At 36.3% G+C, this 24,746-nt stretch overlaps 1 protein-coding gene across 10 annotated transcripts in view; it reads left to right on the forward strand.

Moving 5' to 3' along the window:
- Klf12 (KLF transcription factor 12) overlaps positions 1–24,746 on the forward strand; it is a 438,833-nt gene that overhangs the window by 116,397 nt on the left and 297,690 nt on the right. For all 10 annotated transcript variants that reach the window (XM_058580971.1, XM_058580972.1, XM_046449453.2 and 7 more), the window contains one exon: positions 21,837–21,900. In XM_058580971.1, the coding sequence (XP_058436954.1) occupies positions 21,868–21,900 (33 nt within the window). In that variant the 5' untranslated portion in view covers positions 21,837–21,867. The remainder of the gene's footprint in view (positions 1–21,836; positions 21,901–24,746) is intronic.

Consider the following 24,746-nt stretch of genomic DNA (forward strand, 5'->3'; position numbering starts at 1 on the left):
TGAGTATCACTGCAGGGCAGTGCTTGTCAGGAGTGGTGTAGCAGTGGTCCTCAACAAAGGGTCTTTCTTTGTTCCTGCCACTGTCTTATTCTGGCTTCGTATACTCCTTCCTTTCAATTACATTAAGAACATTTGTATATGTAGCTCCCTAAGTCAGCCCAGTGCTTCCCAACTGGAGCACTGTGATTAGTTACAGGCATGCTCAGGTGCTGGTTGGCTCAGACAGTTGAATACTGTGAAAAAGTTGGAAAACATTGGGTAAGTATTTTTGTCATCTTTTTAACTTCTGTGACTAAAACACCTGGCCAGCACAATTTTAGAGGAAGAAAAGTCTATTTGGGGGCTTATGGTTTCAGAAGTCTCAATCCATACATTCTCCATTCTTCCTGGCTTGAGGCGAGGTGAACATCATGGCAGAAAAGTGTGGCAGAGGAGTGTGGCAGAGGGAAGCAACTCACACAATCATCAGGAAGCAGAGAAGAGGGGTCTTCACTTGCCAAGTACAAATATATACTCCAAAGCCATGCATGACCCATCTCCTCCAGCCACACCTCACCTGCCTCTAGTTACTACTCAGATAATCCCAGCAAGGGATTAATTCACCAATAGTGTTAAGACTCTCAGAACACAATAATTTCTCCTATAAACCCGCTTGCATTGTTTCACACATGAGCTTTTGAGGGACACCTCACATTCCAAACCATAACAGTTAGCCTTTGGTAACTTCTTTTTTTGGGAGGGGGGTGATGAGGGTTGGGTACTGGGGATTGAACTCTGTGGCACTAGACTGGACCACTGAGCCATCTCCCCAGCCTATTTTGTATTTTATTTAGAGATAGGGTCTCACTGAGTTGCTTAGTGCCTCACTTTTGCTGAAGCTGGCTTTGAACTTGCTATCCTCCCACCTCAGCCTCCTGAGCTGCTGGGATTATAGGCGTGCACCATTGCTTCTGGCCTTGGCAACTTCTTATGTGGCCTGGCACCACCAGGGTATCCTGAGCTTGAGGGTTCAGGGAATCCTTTCAAATGGATGTCTCTCCTGAAATTGATACTAAGCTGTGGGGAGTTGTTGACTCTAAAGGCCTTCTGAGTCAGTGTCTCTGGACCACAGTGCTGCGTGTGCTGCCTAATAGGGATGGTCCAGGTGACAGCAGGCTCCCTACTAAATGCCCTCTCCAAGTAGGCCAGGGATATTTGGTAGAGATTATGTTTAAAAACCTTGTCTTTACATATAGCCCTGTGAGACAAATGATTGGTTAGAGTTAAAACATGTGGTCATTTTTTTTTAAGGTGCTGCTAGTTGTCCACAAAAGAGCCAAACAGCTGCAAAATTCCCTGTATGTTCAGTGAATCCTTTTACTACTTTAATACATTATGAAAATTATAAACTAGATTATCAAATTTGTTAACTCAGAAGAGTGCCTGAGGAGAAGCACACAAGGAACAAGAGTTAGACACTCACAGGATGGATGAAAATGTTATTGTCAGGAGGTTTGACATTTAGAAATTAAGAAGATTGTTTGGCCTGAGTTTCCAAATGGCACTGTGACATAATATCCTTGGCTGTGTTCGGCTTGAAAATGTGTTGTCCAATGCATTTTATAGCAGCAGTAGAGTGGCTGAGTGACACAGAATGGGTTACATTTTATTAATCTAAATACAGTTATTCTTTAGGACATAGCAGTGGACTGGGGGGTGGGTGCTGGGTTCAGATACATTCTGCACAATTATAGCCTCCAAGGGGAAGAAGATTGAGCTTAATTAACAGGACATGTTGTGATAAATTCACATCCAGATAAAGAAATGCTAGATTAAACAGCAAAACCTCTTTTGAGAGTTTAGTGGACAAAGCAGACATACCATTCAGGTCTATATAACATACAATAAAAGGCCAGGGAAATTCCCAATGTGTTGGGCATGGGTTTTAAATGTGAGACCTCTACTGGTGCTGTCCAATAAAAATATAAATGAAGCCACTTAAATAACTAAGTTTCAAATTGCCACATTAAAAAATGATTAAAAAACAGTTGAAATTAATTTTAAAATTATATGTTCATTCTCATGCAAAAATTTATTGTTTCAGCATATAAAATGATATTGAAATATTAAAAATTAGTTTACCTATCAGGTCTTCACATTCTGTATTTCATCCTTGCAGAACAACTTGCATTGGACCAACCGCATGTCAGATGCTCAGTTGGGCACATGTGGCTAGTGGCTACTGGAAGGACCACAGACAGTTCTTAGCCTTGTGCCTTTTAGTGCTGTGAGCAGAGATTTTATACTGTTTTGACTCAGGCATTCATGGAAATTAAAAAAGAATAAAATCTGACATATGCTTTTGGGAATATAGAATCCTTTTATTTTTATATGGACTGGGGATTTACTTGGAAGGGGAGGAAGGAATTTAAGTATTTGATTCAGTGAATGAATGATTAAAGGTCATAGTGAAAGTGATTAAGATGTGGATTTTCTTATAATAGTAGGAATAATAATGATGGTATTAAGGAGGTAATAAAATGGAGAGTGTAGAAGTTACTGAAAATTCAAGTCTAATTCTGGAATAGATTAAATTTTAAAAAATAGAACTAAAACAAATTTCCATAAGTAGGAATTCTGGATGATGGGTTTTCAAAATGAGATTACCCTTGTGTGTTTTAATTTATTTGGATCATATTACTGTGGACAATTATAAGCTAGTCTTCTTGCTTCTCGTTCTCTATGAAAAGAGTGTGACATGGTAGTGTATGTTTTCCGGAGATCTGGCCGTCTTTAGGGACTACAGTTCCCTTAGAATAACTTAAGATGACAAGAGGTTCATATGACAAAGTTCTGATCTGCTTAGGTAACAGCAGCAACTGTGGCTTGTAGTATTACTAAGATCTGTATTTTAAAAACAAAAATAGTACTTATCATTAAGAAAAATAGTAAGTTAATAATCTCTTTCTTTGTGTGTGTGGTACTGGGGGTTGAACCTAGGGACTTACACATGCTTAGGCAAGTCTTCTGTCACTGAGCTACACCCCTAGCCCTTTTTATTTTATTGTGAGACAGAATCCTCATGAAATTGCTGAGGCGAGCCTCAAACTTGCAACCCTCCTGCCTCAGCTTCCTGAGTCGTTGGGATAATGTGTGCACCACTACACCCTGCTAATAATTTCTGTTTTTATTGAATGCCCTCTGCAGATCTTGTTTCTTAGGTTCCCCCAAAGTGGCAAATATAGCGAGGTAGGCGATATTATAGTCCTTCTGTGGATGTGAAAAAAAATTGAATTTTAGAGAGACTGGAACTAGGCCAGGGAAATATAATTCACAACAGACAAGCTGGAATTTGAATTCAGGGCAGTACAAATTAGACCCAGCGTCAGGAAGTGAGTAAAGTGAATTAAGAAAGTATGATCGCCTTTGATGAATTCTGTAGTTATTCAGAATGAGAAGGCTGCTTTCCAGTAACTTATGAGTCCCTGGGGCTTCTGTGTGTGTGTGTGTGTTTCTTGTCTGTGTTTCTGAGCAAAGCTCCATTGCAAACAGACCAGGTTCTGTGACCTGGTCATTTAGACCTCGTAAACCCTTAGAACACACGTGGATAAATGCTACCCAGAGGATAGCAAGGTCAAGTTCATCACTGGCTCCTGCGTAGAGGATTACGTACTTGGTGACCTCCTGCATCCAGAGTCAGTGCTACAGGGAGCCGCTTGCTCTTCCAGTGCTTCATGGTACTCCTGGTGCACACCAGTCATTTCCACCTGTGCTCCTCCTTGAGCTGTTTTCACTTGTCTCTACCCTTGTCCCCCTCTCATCCACTCCCATTCCACTCCCATTGAGGCCTCAGCCGTCTGGCATACACCAGTGCCACGCAGCTCCTCCTGTGGCTTATAGTGCGCCTTGGCAGGAGGGAAGGAGTATGCTCTTTGGGAATCAGACAGAAGTGAGTTTAAATCTCAGCTGTGCAGTTGGATAGCCATCAAACTCTATTTTTTCACTTGTTATATGAGGTTAAATCCTTTTCCCACAAGGTTACAGTGAGGATTACTTAAGATAAAGTGTGTAAAGTACTTACCACACTCTCTGATTTTTTTATGCATTGTATTTTTACTACTGAGATAAAATCGTAAGTAACAAACTGCTTTAAATTATACAAGATGAAGTGACAGATATGTTTTTGAGTACTCTAAACATCTCTGGTAAAACTGTAGGGAAAGAAATTATTTACAGTCACAGATAAACTCTGTTAGGATGCTGTGCTTTATTGAACTGTACTTAGAAATCTTCTTTGCTTACCTTCAGAATGCTCCAAGTCCACGAGTACATCCTTTTTTTTTTTTTTTGACCACATCCAGAAGATCATTCAGGTGCTTCTGTGTCTCTAAGCATAGCTTAGAGAAGTAGTGAAAATGGTTCACTTTATAACCCTCACTTTTATCTCCTAAGAATATCTACTCAGAGTGTGCTATACAAGTTGAGAGGAGTGACAACTGACATAATAGTTACCTATTTTATTCCTCACCCAAAAGGCTGGGAGCTACTAGGAATGAAAAGATTGGTTGTAGATGATGAGTTCATCAATGCTCAATTAAAACTCAAACTCTGTTAGCCAGTATTTATTCTAGCTCATCACATAAGCCCTGAAGACCTGCACATTTTTAAAATGTAGAATTCATTGGAGCCACACCTTTATAAATGAAAAGAGCCTTGATGATCTTATAAGCCCTCAATTTCATAGGCGGAAGCTGAGGCAGAAAGTTTCACTAACTTGCCAACTGAGGCATGGTATTTAATGGTTGTATTGCAGAGTAATTAGGGAAGAGTAGCTATATTGTTTTCTGTAATTTGACAGAAATCTCACCAATCAGGTAATATCTAGGGAAACTACCATAATTCAGCATATTGCTAACAATATGTTTTAGTCACCTTTTGTGCTTCAGTGACCAAAAGACCTGACAGAACAATTTTTAGAGGAGAAGAAATTAGTTTGCTCACCATTTCTGAGGTGTCAGTTCGTAGATGACCAACTCTATTGCCCGAAGGTAACTCAGGACATGATAATCAGGAAGCAGAGATTAAACTAGGCTCAATAGGGACAAAATGTATTCCCCAAAAGCATGCCCCCAGTGACCCACCTCCTTCAGCCACACCCCTACTTTGCCTGCTTTCACCTAGTTAATCCATTCAAGTGGATGAATGCACTGATTAGGTTAAGTCTCTCATAACCTAGTTGGTTCGCATTTGAACTATCATCCATTGTGTTTCTTTCATGTGTATGAGCTTTTGGGGGACACCTCGTATCTGAACCATAACACAACAGAAATCCCAAACAAAATGTATCTTGTAATCTGTTTGCATTAAAGACTGCTGCTAAATATAAAGGATCTTTCATGAGAGCTGGGGTACTAGATGTGTTTTAAGATGCTTGTCCTCCTGTTACCAAGAGTGGCTCATGTAGCCCCTTCTTGTTAATTGATCGGTTCCCCAGCTAAGAGCTAACTTTGGAGTGACTCATGCCCACTGGCCATCACTCTATCATAAAATTATGAATTGGTCCAATAAAATTCTCTTATAGGATAGTTTCTTTTTTATAAAATGAAACATGCAAACTGACATAAATCATAAACATGAGCCTCAGGAAATTTTCAGTGTAACACAACCATGAAACTACCATCCAGATAAAGAATTTAAACATTCCCATTCTACAAATTCCCCTTATATTCCATTCTACTCTTTACCCTCTCCACATGTAACCACAATGTTGACTTTTGTCACCACCATCTGTTAGTTTTGTCTGTTTGAATCTGTATAAATGGAACCATACTGTGTGAAGTCTTGTAACTGGTTTAATTTTATTTCTTATGGAGTTTATGAGTTTTATCCACGTTTCCTTATGTAGCAGTTCATTACTTCGCAGTGCTATGTAGCACTCATTATTTGAATATGCTATAACTCAACCATTCTGCTTTTGTTGGGCATTTGGTTTATTTATAGTGCTTAAGTGGTTGCATATAGTATCATTATGATATTCTTACATGTTTTCTTTTTAGTGATTATTGTATGAATGTGTGAAAACTTTTTTTGTGTGTGGTACTTGAGATTGAACCCAGGGCTTTGCACATGCTATGCATGTGCTTTACCACTGAGCTAGTTTCCCAGATCCTCTCCTTCTTTTTTTTTTAATTGATTTTATTTTATTTTATTTTTTAATACACAACAACAGTGGAATGCATTACAATCCTTATTCCCCTCCTTCTTTGATTTTGAGTTTTGTTCATTTTATTAGCTATTATTTGTTAGTGCTTTTGGTATTCTATGTTATGAATCTGTGCCTTTAATGAGTCCATGAAAAAATCCTATTTTTTTCCAAAAAAAATAAATTTAGAATCATTTGTCTACTACACGCATACACCCCTAGGAGTTCTTACTGGATTTGTACTGAATCTGCAGGTCAGTTCGAGGAGAATTTACATTTTCATAGTGAGCTTTCCCACCCATGAACATCTTTTATATTTGCAGTTATTCCAGAACTACTATCATTTCTCTCAAATGTTTTATTTTTTCATTGTAAATGTTTTTAACATCTTTGATTTCATTTATTTTTAGATATTTAATTTTTTAATGTTATAAATTTTTTGGTTTTTAAATTTGCTTTTGGTATATTTACCTTTTATTTAGTGACCTCACTAAATTCATGTGTTAATGTGGTAGGAGTCTTCATATTTTTGACTACATAATGTTTTCCATGAGTAAAAGTTTTATTTTTTAATAGCGTTGATTTTTTTTTTATGGTTTGTAACATTGGCTAGACCTCTAGCATAAGCTGAATTGGGGTTTGATAACAAATAATCCTGTGTTTTTCTGATTTCATTCGGGATATCTGTCTATGACGCTAATAGTGTTTTTTTAAAAAATATTTTTATTAGTAGCTGATGAACCTTTATTTTATTTCTTATTTATATATCATTCTGAGAATCGAACCCAGTGCCTCACATGCTAGGCAAGAGCTCTACCACTGAGCCACAACCCCAGCCCCTAATAGTGGGGTTTTAAAGGCTATTCTCTTTGTTCTATTGTTGTTTTTAGATAATGACATTGTATTGCTTTGACTCAGTGCCTTTCTTGTGGCTCTGTGAGATGATAATGGGGGACTGGGAATCTGTTGAGCGTAGATGAAACTTTTCCTAGTGGAAGAAGAGGAAATATCCACAAAACTGCCACAAAGTCAGAATAAATTGAAATTAATTTGAAAGAAATGATCACTTTTTATGATTGAGATCACATGAAAAAATGTTTAAATATGATAACCTCATTTATCATGTACATTGGAAAGAGCAGAAACTAGAGGCAAGATAGATTAACAGGAATCCAGACTTGCTAAATGGCTGACATGAAATGAAAAGTTGAGGGAAACTTTAGAAATAGATCTGAAGTGTTTTTGGAAAGAATAAACAAATACCAGAATTTTTGTTATATGTTGGTAAAAGTGGAAGTTAAAATTTAGTCAGGGACAATGTTGTAGTGAGTGGATGTTGATGGCTTCACAGACTGAAATAGTAACCTAGAAGAAGGATTTTTTTTAAAGGAAAAAAAAACAATAACTTCAGTTTTGGGTTCTTGGAAGTGGCTCTTTCTCTTTACTAGGTAGTAGTCATTTGTAGCAGGGCAATCATGGCTGTAAACACTCATGTCTATCACAGTTCCAGACAAATGATAAATGTGTATTGGGTTATTCAGTGATACATATGTGGGAAAGAAGTGGAGTATGATGTAGGTGGGAAACTAACTTGTCCTAAATGTGTTCACTTAGGAGTTATCCATGGAAGTCAACAGCTGCAACTCTTGTAGTTGAACTTCCAAGGACATCAGACACTAACAAAGTGTACCTTAAAATTATGGAGCATCTTGGAACACACCCCTTTGGAGGGTTTGTAAAAAGATACCTGATGATAATGGTCATAGAGAATGCGGATAAGTCATTCAGAGAGTTTTCCTGGTTCCTGTCCTCTGTGTCAAATGTACAATAATGATCAGAGACCACTTGGGGGTGGAGGGGATGATAGCAGATTTAATATGAGCTGTGATCAAACATCTGGGGAACAACAGAAATTGACCTGTCACTGTGTGTACGTAGAGCTAGCCTAAAGTTAATAGCAATTTAGTGGATTTTCTGAACATTTTAAGGCAGGAGAAAAATTTCTATGTTGGAACCCAGATATGGTGAAGAAAGGTAAAGGCCCTGAGCCAAATAAGAGTCCTTTAAGAAGAGTTAGCTGGGGGGGAAAGGGTTGTGGTTCAGTGGTAGTGCTCTTGCCTAGTATGCATGAGGCACTGGGTTCAATCCCTGGCATCACATAAAAACGAACAAATAAAATAAAGGTATTGTGTCCATCTACAACAATATCTATATCTATATCTATCTCTATATCTATCTATATATCTATATCTATCTATATATCTATATCTATCTATATATCTATATCTATCTATATATCTATCTATCTATCTATCTATATATATATATATATATATATATATAGAGAGAGAGAGAGAGAGAGAGAGAGAAGCTGGGGTAGGACCGTATTTCACAATGTGTTTTATGATTCTGAAAGTTGAAGCACTTTGGAGTTTTGAAGCTTAAGAGTAAAAATAAAAGATACTCTTATGGAAGTTAACAACCAGCAATCCTCTGTGGTGAAGCAAATGAGTCTGTTTTGGACAAAAATCACGATCTAAAAAGACCTCCAGATAGCATTTTCCTTGCTCTCATGTGGCACTTGTGTCCAGTAGAGTCTGATTAGATTCTATTTCTACATTAAAGGTGAATGACAGATTTGTGTGTGCACTTCTTGGCTCTGTGCCTGAGAACTAGCTAGTTGTCATCTACTTGTTTCTCCTGAACTGAAATGCGTTTGTTCTGGCTCTTTGAAGAGACAGAGTTTTATGAAAAATCACATACCTGGGACATACTGTCCCCAGATTGATCAATGCTTTTCCAGAGTAAAGCACACCACAGCCAGCCTTCTAAATGCTATATTAGATCTTTTTCATCTTTAGATATATGTGAGAAAATTAACAAGTACATATGATTAGGGGTTTTATAGTTGTTATATTTCTTTATTAATTTATTAAATCTTTATGCCATTTGGGGAATTTAGTTATTGGAAAGCATGAACTCTTTTCCTGCCTAGCTTTCTTTAGGAGATGCAAACTCTTTTATTATTTTGTTAATTTATTGAGATTGTTAAATATTATGTTTGTATCACTACCTTCAGAATCAGAAAATAAACTAATGTCATTTAGTTGGATTTAAACACTCAGACCTGAGGGAAACACTTAACAAAAAGAATGGTAAATCATTTTCTTGTATTGGTGCGTTAAAATCATATACAACAAGGGGATTCATTGTTACATATTTGTATATGGACATAATATAGCAATAAAATTTGGTCTATCCCCTTTTTTTCTCTTTCTTATTCCTCCTGGATAAGTCATATTTTTTAAAATTTCATACTTTAATTAGTGGTTTGGGATAAGAGACTTAAGTACAGGTCAGAAAGGCTCCTTTTAAATGTATTTTTGAAATTGACTATTCTATAAGAGTGAAGTTTATTTGTGGTATGAAAAATTGAAATTTGTGTCTGTGCATGTTTGGATTCAATACTGAAGCAAGAGAAAAAGGAGTTTAAATGAATGAATCTCAGGTTTCCTGGAGGAGATTGTACACAAATCTAAATTCTTAGAAACTCTGTAAAAATAAACAGTTATTGAAGGAAAGTATTAATTTTTAATTAGGGAAGAAGCTTTTAAAACTGGCCTCATGGTAATATTGGCAAGATTTCAGATGATCTAAGATTTGGAATATTATTTTCTCTTTGTGGGGAAAATGAGATTACGCCTTTAGTTCAGAGATACCTGTTTTAATCTCATTATTTTAATGCCATATTGCTGAATTTGGCTTGCTTTATCAATATTTTGTACAAATAAAGGCGCCTCACTGTTGTGCTTTGCATGAGCAGGTTTTCCCATGTTTATTTATCAGAATCGTTATAGAATAGTAATTAAGATCATGAGACCAAATCTCAGCTGGTACTTTTTAAAATCCTGATTTTGCTGTTTATTAGGCAAATTATTGTCTGTGTTTCCACTTCTGTAAATTGAGAAAAATAATCCCACCTTCCTTATGCGGTTGTAAGGAATAGAACAAGTTAATATGTGGCAGAGTCTCTGGAGGAGTGCTGGCCCCTGGTAAATTTGTTTTAAAGTAGTTAATGAATCCAGGATCACTGTAATTCTACCACTTTCACCATCTATGCAGTGAATGATTTGAATTCGGGTCTTTGTCCAGCAGCCTTACTTCCTTGTATCTTCCAAGATTTATTTACCCATTTTCAGGAATAAAGTTCAAGAATTTAAATGATTCTTTTTTTTTAAAGTCTGTTTTTTGTTTTTGTTTTGTTACAGGTATTGAACCCAGGGTGCTTAACCACTGAGCCACATCCCCAGCCTTTTTTTGTATTTTATTTAGAGACAGGGTCTCACTGAGTTGCTTAGGTCCTTGCTAAGTTGCTGAGGCTGGCTTTGAACTTGCGATCCTCTTGCCTCAGTCTTCCAAGCTGCTGGGATTACAGGAAGGCTGGTGGTTTTTGAATGACACAGTGTGTAAAATGTAAAAACACATTACCCTTACTTTTTGGGGAAATACATGAGAGCATTTAATCTGCTTGCGTACAATGATTTGATTATTTCACTTGTGAATATTTCTTAAAAATTAGGCATACTATATATATTTGCATATGGGCTGAGTCTTAATTTTAGTATTTTCATGTATTTCTCTAAATAGATTTCTAATCCTGCAATCATGCAATATTTTTAAATTGACACAGTATTTTTACATATGATAATTCAAAACATGTACAGAATTTGTAGTGACCAGATCAGAACAAGTATCATCTCTATCTCCTTTAATGTTTTTCATTTCTATGTTCTGAGAACTGTTTTAGTCAATCTTCTGTAGCTTTAACTAAATAACTAAGTCTGGCTAGTTGTAAAGAAAAAGACATACATTAGAGAAAATATAGCCTCTTTAACAAATGGTGCTGGGAAAACTGGAAATCCATATGTAGTAGAACGAAATTGAACCCCTGTCTCTCACCCTGCACAAAACTCAAAAGTGTATCAAATACCTAGGAATTAAAACCAGAAATCCGGCACCTGCTATAACAAAATGTAGGCTCAACAACCCAAAATATCGGCTCAGGACCCGACTTCCTCAGCAAGACTTCTAAAGGGCAAGAAGTAAAATCAAGAATTAATAAATGGGATGGTATCAAATGAAAAAGTTTCTTCATAGCAAAGGAAACAATCAAGAACATGAAGAGAGAGCCTACAGAATGGGAGAAAAATCTTTGCCCCCTACACCTCAGAGCATTAATTTCCAGGATATATAAAGAACTCAAACCTCACACAAACACACACACACACACACACACATGAAACAACCCAATCAATAAATGGGCAAAGGAACTGAGCAGGCATTTCACAGATGAAGAGAGATGAATGGACAACAAACAAGAAAAAAAGTTCAACATCTCTAGCAATTAGAGAAATGCAAATTAAAATTACAAATTAAAATTATACTGAGATTCCATCTCATTCTAGTCAGACTGGCAGCAATCAAGAACATAAGTAACAGTGTTGGAGAGGATGTGGGGAAAAGGGTACACTCCTACGTTGCTGGTAGGACTGCAACTTGGTGCAACCACTATGGAAACCTGTTTGGCAAATCCTCAAAAAACTAGGAATGGAACCACCATTTGACCTGGTTATACCACGCCTCAGCCTATACCCAAAAGACTTAAAATCAGCATACTTCAGTCACCCAACCAAATCAATATTTATAGCATGTCAACTCACAATAGCTAAACTGTGGAACCAACCTAGGTGCCCTTTAACAGATGAATGGGTAAAGAAATGGAGTATTCAGACTTTAAGAAGAATGACTATGACACTTGCTGATAAATGGATGGATCTGGAGACTGTCATGTTAAATGAAATAAGCCAATCCCCAAGCCCCAAGGTTGAATGTTTTCTCTGTATGTGGATGCTAACCCGCAATAGTGGGGAGAGGTAGAAATTCAGTGGAGCAGACAAAGGGGAATGAAGGAAGGGTGGGGGATGGGAAAAGGGAAGACAGCAGAATGACTCTGACACAACTTTCCTGTGGACATATATGAGTACACCACAGTGAATCTCCCCATCATGTACACCCACTGTAAATTAATTTAAATATTACAATGGGCAAATGGCAGAAAAATCAATAGAGGGAAGGGACCAGGATTTGGGGAGAGGGAAGGGGAAGGAAAGGTACAGGGGCCTGACTTTGAACAAGGTACATTCCATGCTTTTATAATTATATCAGTGTTGATTCTACTGTCATGTGCAACAAGAAAGAACCAATAAAAATGACAAAAAGGATTTATTTAGCTTGCAGAACACTGATATCTGCTCATCTCTGCTGAGGGCCCTGTTGGCTCTCTCATGGTGAATAGCATCATGGTGGGAGTCTGTGTGACAGAGATCATGTGGCAAGACAGGACACCAGAGAGAGAGTAAGCATGGACCAGTCTTGCTCTTTTATCACATCTTCTTTCAAGAGAACAAAGTGTATTTCCTTAAACAATATTCATCCCTTCCCAGGGTAGGGCCCCAGTGACCCAGACTCCTTGTGTTGGGTCCCTTCTCTTCAAGGTTCCACTGCCTCCCAACCATGAACTCCTGGGGGACCCAGGAGATCAACTTTTTTTAGCTTCCACAAATGAGTGAGAATATGCAGAATCTGTGGTTCTGTGCCTGACTGACTTAGCTTATTTTATCTTATTTAGCTTATCCAGTTTCATTCATGTTGCTGCAATTGGTGGAAAAAGGGGAACTCATAATCACTGTTTGTGGGAATGTGGATTAGTACGGTCATTATGGAAAACAGTTATGCAATATTTGCTTTGAGATTATTATTTCAAAACGCTTTTGACAGGCCTTGGTGCCACACTATTATTTTTCAGTCATTTTTTAAAATTATTGTTTTAATTTGTTTTTAAAGATAAACTTACTTTTCTAACATGCATACTCTTCAGGAATTTCTCCTTGGTAAGTTTTCCTCCAGCACTTGGCTGTATGTATGTACATTTACACATGTGTTATCCATGGGCTTTTTTTTTTATTGATTCATATTTGTATCTGAAATGTTTGATCAGAGGTGTTAGAAATACCAAGAATCATATGGCATACAATTCATGAAAAAAGTTCTTATGTAACTTTTCATAGAATTAAAAAAATCATATCAGTGTTCTTGATTTAGCATATGTACTCTAAATCCCTTTATGTAAGACAACTATACACCTAAGGCAGTAGAGGTTAGACTTTCAGAATTGTTTCTTACTCACTTGACACAAATCTTCCTTTTTATATTAGAGTCCCCCTGTCAGTGGGATAGGCTGGTGAATGAAACAATGTTGATTCATAGGACATTTTTGCATATGTGTGTGCATATTCAAACGTATTCTCTGTGCAATATACATATCTACCCACATGTATGCTTATTCTCAAAATCAGACTTAAATGTATTCACCCCCAACTTGCCTTCTTTACCTGAAATGTCTTTTGTCCCCCATTTTCCTAGAATGAACTTTGTCTTTTCCTCAACCTCCAATCTGTTCTTTCACCAGACTTCCTGGTTTGTTCATAAGGAGGGTATCTTGATGTGGGTGGAAGAATATTGGCTTGAATAACAGTTGTTTTCATTGTAAAATGTGGATGTCATATTTTATGAACTGGAATAGCTGTTTTATACATGATTTAACTAGATAATGTATTTAAAAGCCCCTAGTCAATGTTAAATATGTGGTATCATTCAAAGAATTGTTACTGTTATAATTACTTTGCTTATTTATACTTGATGCATTTTGTTGAGTGTAAGCTATTTTAAATCGGATGCTGTGCCATATTCTTCATATCCTTCATTCCCACCATGTAGGTGATTCATGGATAAATGAACAGAATATATTTACCTTCTAACATATATAAGTAAGTTCATGATATCACTTGAGATCAGTTGCTAGAGTATATTTGTGTTGGTTCTCTGAAATTTTAGTATTCAGTTTTCAAAGGGGTCTTTTTTGGTTCTTACAAATAAGAATCACCCTAAAATTTTTCATTCTCAACAAATATTATTTTGATTTATCTGGTATTTAGTTATGAGAGAAACATATGGTTATGCAACCTATATGACAGCCTATTAACTTGCTCATCATTGGGAAATGCTAATTGATTATTTTGATAGCTAGCTTTACTGTGTGGATTATGAGATAGGTAGGATGAAGAATATGATGTCTAAATCTACATGCTAGAGTGATGAGTTCAGGTATTTAAAACTTGCTCAGCAAGGCACTCGGCAACGCATAAGATAGACATTAAAAAAAATGAAATAATTCCTCATGTTTCTGAATCACTATGTCAAAATGTCAGTAAAACAAATTATTCAATTCTTTGATCCCTCTTTCAAATTATATTATAAAACCCACATTTCTTGGGTTCAGAGGTGTGAAGGTATTGAATATGCAAGTATCCTAAAAATACTTTGTCTGATATTTTCTGATTATTGCTAAATATTTTGGGAATGCAAATTTCATTTAAATGTCAGCCATAATTAAGCATGTGCCGTTTGTTTTTCTACTCAGGTTTTACAGTTTGATGGAATGTTTTCCCCACAATTTAATAAATATTTGTTGTATTTCATGTGAATTAATTCAAAAGTGAATAAGAACAACATATTTTAATCAGCTATTGTTGTGATGGACTAGAAAATAAATTTATTCCCTGAGCAAACTGTTTACTATGCATTTGAATGGATTTATCTTGTTTAGCATTGGCAGATAAGCATACAAGGTAACAATTAATAGAAAAGCCAAGTAAGTATATTGCATACGGAATAAGGTGACTTATTTTTCTTCAATATGTCACAGATTTTTAGTGTATAAAACTTTAAGCTAAAAAAAAAACTTTTAAGCTATTTATTCTTTAATTTTTCTGGCTATGCAACCCACTGAAGCAAAGTAGTAGAGAAATTCTTCGGTTGTGCCAACTAAGCATTTTTTATTGATACCAAGTATATGTTTGATTGAGTTTCATTTGGTTTCAAAATTTAAGTTTGTTTTTTTAATGCATAGATCTTAAAACCACGGTTCACTTGTGTATAGTGTCAGGAAGTGAACTGGTGAGAAGACATAGGGGGTACTCTATTCTTCCCTCCCTCCCACCAGCCTCTTAAAAACCCCAAGATTTTAACATCTTTAGCTTGATAGTTTAAAACACATCCTGATACATAGGGTTAAAAGAAGGATGTCATTGTTCTTCATCTGGCAGTGCAAACTTGTGTGTGGCCAGCCCTTTTGGCAGCAGGTAGTGAAACGTGGTACTCACGGGCTTAAGTGCAAGCACAAATGGCACATGCTTATATTTTGTTATAAACTAAGGCACATGAATTAGACACACAAAAGCAAATTTAATCATCTTATCAATCCTTTGCAGTACTAATCAGATTTTTGACTATGCAATCCCAATAAAATGGCAGTTATACTTGACTATAAGCAGAGCATAAATTACTTCTCAAACTGTTACACTGAGCACAATATATGTAAAAGAAATGCTTAATTCATTTGCTATGGTTACTTTCTTTTAAAGGTTTATTTGTTCTCTGGGTGTATAGAATGATGTGGTGAAATGGGATGGAAGCTGAAAACAGATTACAAGAGTAATTTCCATGTCATTGTGCTTTGGCTTTACCTCCTCCTTTTGAAATTGGGCTGTTTATTCACCCAACTCTGTCCTTAATGGACTGCTCAAGCTTTCAGGCATACCTTACTCCAAGAAGGACCTTAATTCTTAATTTTTTTTAAAAATCAGATTTTCTAATAGTGAAGAATTCCTAGATGAAAGTATATATATTTTTGAAACCATAAAACTGGAAATAGGAAAATAGAAGAATTTCAATTGATTGATTTGTAGTTGGAATTTCAAGGGGATCATTATTGAATATGGGTTATTAATGACCTTTGAATTCCCTTTCTCCTAATTCTGTTAGCTGTTGCACCATTGAATTCTCTTAATGGATGAATTATAAACAATGTACTATGAGATTGTACTCTATTTCTTCTGTATCACCTTCCTTTGAGAAACACACAATCCTGGTTGAACATCATTTTCGAAAGTGGAACTTAAGTCTCAAGATAGGATATAGTTCTCCGGAAAGTTTAAGTGGAAAGAGGTGTTTGTGTACTTGATTTTAAAAGTAGGAAGTAGGGATGGGACTGACATTTATTGGCCCTCTTATGGGCCAAACAGCCCTTGGACACATTAGAGACATTATTATTCAGTATTCCTAACTTGGAAAGAAAGGGAAGGTTTATGGTGCCAGTTTAACAAGTAAGGAGACTGGGGTATGTGGAAGTGTTACAGTTGATGTTCATTTTGTCTGGCTTTCATACTTGGACCTTCTCTTGGTGACACTTAGCCTTTTGCAAATGGAAGGATGCTTGTCATTAATTTGTTCATGTGAAATCCAGAAGTTTTCTCTGTTGCCCTCTGGATTGCCTGGTGAGCCAAAGGAGAGGGGATAGAATTTTGTGTGCGTGATTTTTGTCTAGAGGAAGAGGTGGAATGTGAGAAAGTAGTTGTGCCATTATAAAATATGTCCAGGAGGGCTGGGGATGTGGCTCAAGCGGTAGGGCGCTCGCCTGGCATGCGTGCGGCCCGGGTTCGATCCTCAGCACCACATACAAACAAAGATGTTGTGTCCGCCGAAAACTGAAAAATAAATATTAAAAAATTCTCTCTCTCTCTCTCTTTAAAAAAAATAAAAATAAAAAATGTCCAGGAAATCATCTTGCATTGAAGTTATTATATTTATTGGAAATAAATACAAGCCTTTCCTATTGTGAGAGGCATCTCTATTCATATAAACAGGACTTGCTGATTACCTATGGCCTATTTAAAAAAAAAAGTCTGAACATTAGTTTGCTTCTCTATACAGAATGACACGTGTCTAGTGGAAATCCACATGTGATATACATGTTCAAAAGTAGGGTCACCTGTCACTTAGCAACAAGCATTCTGCTTTGTGTCTTTAGTTTCTCTTCATTTCAAGTAAAAATAGCTGTGAAAACATAGCACTTAGATTTGCATTTATTTCCAGAAATATTTAGATTAACCTTCAAATATTTTTAGTTCCCAAGATAACTCACTGAGACAAATGAAACAGAAATAGCTTTAAATGAAGAAAAAAAAATCAACTTACTTGGTAGAAACCTTGATACTCAAAGCAAGGCAAACTTGGACCTGTTATATAATATCCCAGACATGTATGTACAAAGCCTGCCCGCCCAACTCTCTCATCTGCTTTGAAATCTGTGGTAACTGAATTGACTTGGATATTAGCCTTTTTAAAAAAATATTTATTTTTTTAGTTATAGGTGGAGACAATATCTTTATTTTTTATTTTATATGGTGCTGAGGATTGAACCCAGTGCCTCATGCATGCCAGGCAAGCGCTCTACTTCTGAGCCACAATCCCAGCCCTGTATATTAACCTCTATTACCTGATTTTTTTTTTCTTTGTATCGGTACTGGAAAATACAAGATCACAACTAATGAAGCAGTGATTTGTAAACCTGAATCTAGGAGGGAGAATTCCAAATGGGATTTCTGTACCAGCAACAGAATTCAATTTACTTGAAATAGAACAACTAAATTACCTTTGGGCAGAGAGTGGAATACCTTGAATAGTCACATGTCTATAAACACATCTAAAACATGTTTCTCTAACTCCATTTAAAGATACATAAAGGGACTTCTAGAGGAACTGGCAACAAGTATACTTTTGGTCTTGAAGTATTTAAATGTATGAAACACTGACCTTTAAAGGTTGAGAACCTAATAGATCATTTAGGATGTGATGAAGAGCAAGTGACCTGGTCCTGTAAAATTCTTCATGGACTGTTTGTGCTCTTGAGGTAATTACTCCAAAGTAACTCCTTATATTTTAAAGTGGATAGCATCCACTTTCATATGGCCAAGGTCATTTCTGCTGTACTGTCTTTGAATTCTAAAGGAAGTTGGGTGATCATATGTAAAAAATTTTAAGAAAGAAAAAAAAAGTGAAGTACTTAGAAAATCATTCTCTATGGTTTGTAACTAACTACCATAGAGAAATGGGTGTAAGTGAAATTATTCTATTCTCCTCCAAAACATGAGAATTTACCCATGGCTCCAGGTGGCAGTCTTTTGTTTACAACCAAATTAAAATCTTTTTGTAAAAGGCAACTTTAGACCTTTTTTATTTCTCATGTTTTTGATATTGAAATAAGAGACTAATCCTTTGCTCTCCTTAACCTAAGGACAATTAAATATGATTTGAAGCCAGGAAAGCAAGACCTGCAACCATGTATGATGAGATTTTTGGTGAGGATACTGGCCTTTAAAATGCCTGCGTCTTGGGAAGATTCACAGGGTGATTTCAGAAAACCTTTTGGCAAAGCTAAGTATATTTAGCTGGAAAATTGACGAGAATATTAACTGGTATGGGAAAGGTAATATTTTCGTATTTTATATTATGGTTTGGTTTCAATAGGGATTTGGGATATAACCCAAAGGCCACTTAGCATGAATAAAATTAGGTATTCATCTGTTCTATCATGTGGACTCCATTTAGGGAATATTTTTTTCTTTCCCTATTCAGTTCCTCAACCATTAAAGTGACAATTCTTAATGTGTTTGGTGCTTAAGATTTTGCAGATTGCCATGTAGATACTACTTCAATTGGGGTAGGCCTAGGAGACAAGGCAGCACTTATGACTATCCCTGCTTCTGTGAACAAGAATATTGGCCTCAGTTATGTTCAGCTTTTTTTGGCTCACATACCTAGTACATGATAGAGATGAGATCTGTTCCTAGTCTTATAACTGTCTTCATTTTCTTACCTTCATTTGTGCCACTATCAAGTATGGCATGGAGGTAAAAGAGCAAGAGAGGGTTTTGAATATTCTTTTGGGAATCTAAATTGGATGAAAATAAAAAATTAGCCCCAGCTTTAACACACATAGACATATATATTTAAACTGTAGGTGACTGCAAGGGTAGATGGTAAAATAAACCATAAAGGACCATGTACTAAGACTTTGAACTAAAAATAGCAGTTTCATAAGGACCCTGACATAATCTAATTTGTCATATTGGGTACAAAATATACCTCTGATCAGTTTCATCATTGTCAAGGAGATCTTGAAGTAGTTCATGTTCTCAATTCTCAGAACTGCCTTCAGAAAAAATGATCACATTAGGATATTTTTTTGAAGCCTAAAATGCTGTAATATTGTGATGCTGTAATGTGTGATATTGTGCTATGTATAGTTAACATAATCTACTGTTTGTTTTAGCCTGCAGATTGTACCTAAAAATACTGATTATATCATTACAGCCTAAATTCCCTGGGTGAAATATATTCTCATAATTAATGTCAAAGTGAGTTTTCTCTGATCTTTCTTCTCTTTTTCATTATTACTTTCATTCATTCTCCAACATTTATTGGTCTCCTAAAATTTGCTAGGCTCTCCGCTGTGTATTGTGAAAGACAAGAATGGCACTGTGGTGGCCCACACTTCTTCTCCCAGTAAGAATATGCATTGGGGCATGGGATGTGAGGGTATCTGGCCGAGTGAGAGGTGGCTGGGATCTATAGTGAGCCTCCCTGGCCTGTTCCCCCTCCTAATCAGTATTCATGTATGTCTGAAGGCGTCTTCTTTGGTTGTACAAAGGATTCATCAAGACTAGGTTCATACAATATTTACATGGATGGATATTTAAGTGTTAATAAAAATCATACAATTTTACATGGAAATTACAGTTTCTACAATAGTTTATTTAGAATTTTGGATAAAACATTAATGCATTTAAAATCATGGGAAAATAATCATGGTACCAGTTATTCCTTGGTATCCAAGAGGGGACTGGTCTCAGGAAACCCCTGTGAATACCAAATCTGAAAATGCCCAAGAATTTTATATAAAATAAGATTTCATAATAATTGCATCTAACCTACACATATCCTCCTATGTAGTTTAAATAAGTAACCTCTAGAGTACTTAGAATCACTAATACCATGTAAATATGTTATGCTGCATTGTTTAGGGGAAAATGGCAAGAAAAAAAACTCTGTACATATTTAGTACATGTGCAATTTGTTTGAATATGTTCAATTTGTGGTTGGTTGAATCAGTGATTGTGGAACCTGTGGATATGTAGGGCTGGCTGCATACTAAAATATGAGAAAATATTTACAGAATCCCATTTTGAAATGTAATGAGCCAGAAAGTAAAATGGAAGCCATTTTTGAAGTACCCCATCCATTTTCTTAAGAAGCTGGAACTGATTGGGCTAGATCAGTTCCTGACCCTTGACAATTTAAGTCTAGAAGGGACAAGAAGTGTTTTGAGAACAGAGTACCTAAATGAAGTATTTCAAAAGAAACTCTTATTGTGGTTTCACAATGTAGAATAGAAGAATTATATTCAGTTACAAGGGATTTCTCTTCACTGTAATATTAAGATTCTGTGTTGCTTTTTAAGCAGCATTTCTAATAAAAGCTACAGTACATCTTAGGGGATATGTTTTGAGGTGGATTGGGTGGGAGAGGTTGATTTAAAACTCCAATAAAATTAAAGGCCAGATTGCTTCACAGGCAGAGCCTATGGAACATGTGAACTCTGCTGCACTTCACCTAAGGCCTTTTGAGTCAGTGAGTCCTTGTTCTGTCCAAATGTATGGAAACACCTACACAGGAAACCAGGCCTTTCGCTGCAGTACGCAGACGTTGGCACTGAATAGGTGCTGCGAAGAATTCCAAGGCGTGTCCCCTCTTGAGTGTAATTCCAAACCAAAGAAAAAAAAGGCAACTGTGCCTAATAAGCCAGCTCAACTGAATGCCAAAGAAAGTTTGCCTCATGAAATGGAAATTCTGAAGCAAGTTACATAATGCTGAGCAAGTAAATAGGAGGACTTGTAAGATATGTCCAAATGGGGCAAGTGGTTTGTTGTAATCAGAATAGTCCAGCTCAGTAATATTTAATTACATTTGGTGAAATCCAAGTGGACTTGGAGATTGGGGACCTTTTATGAGCCACGTAAATATTTACTTTAATTTTTAAGAAGTGATGTATGTGAACTTAAGACGGTTTTTAAAAAGTTACTGGATATTGGCCAATATGGAGCCACCCAAATGTATTCATTATTAATTCTGCACATCCGTATTGATTGTGAAGAGAAAAAGGGTCATTTCCTTAGTAAATCAACAGTTTTTTAAACATTTGCTAGTTGCTAAGAGTAATGGAGTGAAGTGCTCCAACTTGAGTGTCTGTGAATTCTCTTTCGTGTAGTAAATTCACACATAAGCCAGGTTCTGGCATTTTCTTCTCAGCCTTCTCTCTGTCGCTGTTGCATCCTATTCTTTATTCCCTCCCTGGACTTTATCTAGGACCTTATCACCTTGTGCTCTAGATATTGTCATCCTGCCAGAGCTGCTTCTCCTCCTTGCTTCCTTTTCCCCCTCCACTTTGCCATTGTTGAAAAACAAAACAAAAACAAAAAACTCAAAGACTCCCTCAACTCTGGTATTCATGTGTCCTTCCATAACCACGAGCTTAAGTGACTAGGATTTAAATGTATTTTTTTTTCTTTCTGTTGTAGAGGAGTATCAGATTTTAGAATTTCTTCTCACCGTATCTTCCTCTGTGCATTTCTTGCAGGATCAATGTGACTCTAGAAACAAATGGATGAATGAATATCCATATGAAGAGGAAAACAATAAAGGTCGGTTAATCAAGTTGTATAATTGCATCGAAAATATTATTATTTTGAGCATTGTATTTGGACAGTTATTTCCATGAGAGCATTTCCTTGTTTGACTGAATGACATAAAGGTCAGTACTGTACACACACATCTATCTGTAAAATATAATTTTTCTTTTTAACCCCTTAAACATAGACATTTGTAAGGAAGCCATCTGTTTTTGTACACGTGTAGCTGTCTTTCTTTCCCGGATATCAAGGTGGTATTTTAAGCATCAACTTTCAAAGGAATATTAAAATATGGAAAACCACTTGATAACAACTGATCACTGGGATCAAAAGACCCCCCAAAAGGAGGTCAGATTTTGTTTAATGTACATTAGTTTCTATGAGCCTAATCCTAAAACCACCACTGTGCTGGTGCAGTGTTGCTGCGTTCTTTGCCCCTGAAGCCTTTGTCTTCGTTGGAAAAGTGGGATCATGATGGAAGGTTTTAACGTTAGTTTCCTACAGACAAATACAGTGAGACTTAAAGGAGGGAAAAACCCTGCGAATTTTGACTATCGGGAAATACTGGGCATTGCTTTATTTGTGGTAGTTTTTCTTACATTTCTTACTGGTTTTAATATAAGAGTCATAGGTAAAACCAAGGAAATTACATTATATTAAACTATTTCCATTTCATAAATAAAGCTTTTATACTGAACAGATCTGGCATAGAGGTCTGTGCCTCATAACTCTTCAAATGGCTGCATAACACATATAATTTCATGTTTTCCTTCCCTTATTATTCTTAGTGCTTTTAAAAAATAAATGTATGTCATGCTATGTCTTTTTCTGTCATCCCATTTTCATGGATACTTACAAATGATTTTCCACTTAAAATCTTCTCTTCCAAGCTCACTGCTAAAATTTTCCTTTGTAGTGTTTGTATCTGCAAAGTTTTCAGACAGGAAGTATTGATTCAGATGGTACAAGGGAAACTTGCGAAGGTATCAAAAATGTCCTTTTTACATGACCTTGGTATTGTCTCTGTGGGTGCACCTGTTTTGTGAGGGCTCATGTACCATGTGCTTTTTTGTGTGTGGGCCACTGATGTGCTGGTAAACTGACGGGCTGTTTGAAGAATGGGAAATGATAGTTTTATGTGTGGTGTTTGTCGATTCCTGTGGTGTAAATATCCCTACTGGTGGTAACTTCAGTGGTTTGCCAATGGGCTTACAAGATTCCTTAAAATTAACAATTGGCTTTCACTAGCTGAAGATGAGCTGGCCCAAACACATCATTGATAATTCGGTTTATACTGTGATGAAGTTGAATTATGTACTCCTTAAGACTAGTGGGACACACCTAGAAAATGTAAAAATTTTTCCTTCATCTTTCTATAAACATAGAAATGTTCTTTAGATACTATCATGCAAAGTTTCCTTAGCTCTCTCCTTATGCATGATGTTGAGACAGTATTATGCTGTTTTCATTCAACTGTCATTCAATTTTTATGTTTAAATGAATCACAGTTAAATTGTAAATTTATAAATGTTGGTCATGTCATTGTTTCCTGAGTTTTTGATGACAACTGAAGATGTTGGCAGAGAGAATCATCACGTTACTACTTAGCCTGAGGATAAACTGAAAATATTTTCATTTCATTTTGTCTATAATATATGTGATTCATTCTAAACGATCCTGCCTCATAGTCCATCATTCATGAGTTCAAAAGTCTTTATAAGGGATGGAGCGGTTGGTATTTCATGTAATGTATTTGTCCCATTGGATTGTTTTCTTTTTTGCTATTTTTTCATAGTTTCAGTCCGTATTTTTAGTTATATATACATAGAGATACCTAAGAACAGAAAATATGTTGGTGCTTGTTTTTAAGTCTGCTTCAGTCAGCTGCTGTTAGTTTTAACAAAGTCTGATTCAGGAAGAAAATTGCAGATTTTGAAAATTTATTTTTTCTGTATTTTAAGTCTATTGACCTTGTCACTATTAAGATGTTAAGAAAAATGTCATCAGTGAAAGCAGTGTGACACAGCCTTCAGAAGTGAAAAGGGATTTGAATATGGCTCTTAAAACTGTTCTGTGCATTTCCAGTTTGCCAGTGGTGATAAAATCTTGCCAAGAGACACAGAGTATCATGTTGTGCCTTTCTGCTTAGTTTCTAAAATGTAAATAGCCTACTTGGGATTTATAAAATTTCTGTCGTGTCCATGACTCTTACTTCCAAGAGTAGTCTTCATCTGCCCTTTTATTAAAAATCATACATTCACATAAAGTTCTTTCTTTACTCAATTTCATGGCACTTGAATTTTTCTCTTTACTGTGTGCCATTAGAAAACATGAAATAAATTCTGAAAATATTCCAGTCAGTCATTCATTATTTCCTGCTCATAAATATCAGCTTAAACCCCGGGATATATACTCCTTACTGTATTTCAGCAGTTACTTGTGAATGTGGTGGTTTGGGTGTGGGGACCTGGCTGCTCGCTTTACTTCCTGATTTTCCAGCCATTTTATGTATTCACTCAGTGATTCTCAGCAGCTGGCTTACAGCAGATGTTCAAAGCATACACATGCATATACATTAGACCAGCTTATCAGAGTTCACATTAAGACTTTTGCTCTGTGACTATATCTGATGAACAGCTGCTTAAGCCACCCAGCATCAGCAGTAGGGTGACTTTTACTTTTTGCATTTGGAAACCAAGAGGACAATTCCAAGCTTTTCTGAACATGCTTTCATTCTACACATAAAGGCTTGTTTCCTAGTGATTGGTATGCATAGTGTAATGACTTTAAATTCCTTTTCCATGAAGCTCCAAGGCTAGCTCCTTGTCCAGAATAGAGGGATGGTAACAGTAGCAGTC

Source organism: Marmota monax, unplaced genomic scaffold (assembly GCF_021218885.2).
Source record: "Marmota monax isolate L192 unplaced genomic scaffold, Marmota_monax_Labrador192_F-V1.1 WCK01_AAM20220418_F8-fsc00137, whole genome shotgun sequence".
Lineage (NCBI taxonomy): Eukaryota > Metazoa > Chordata > Mammalia > Rodentia > Sciuridae > Marmota > Marmota monax.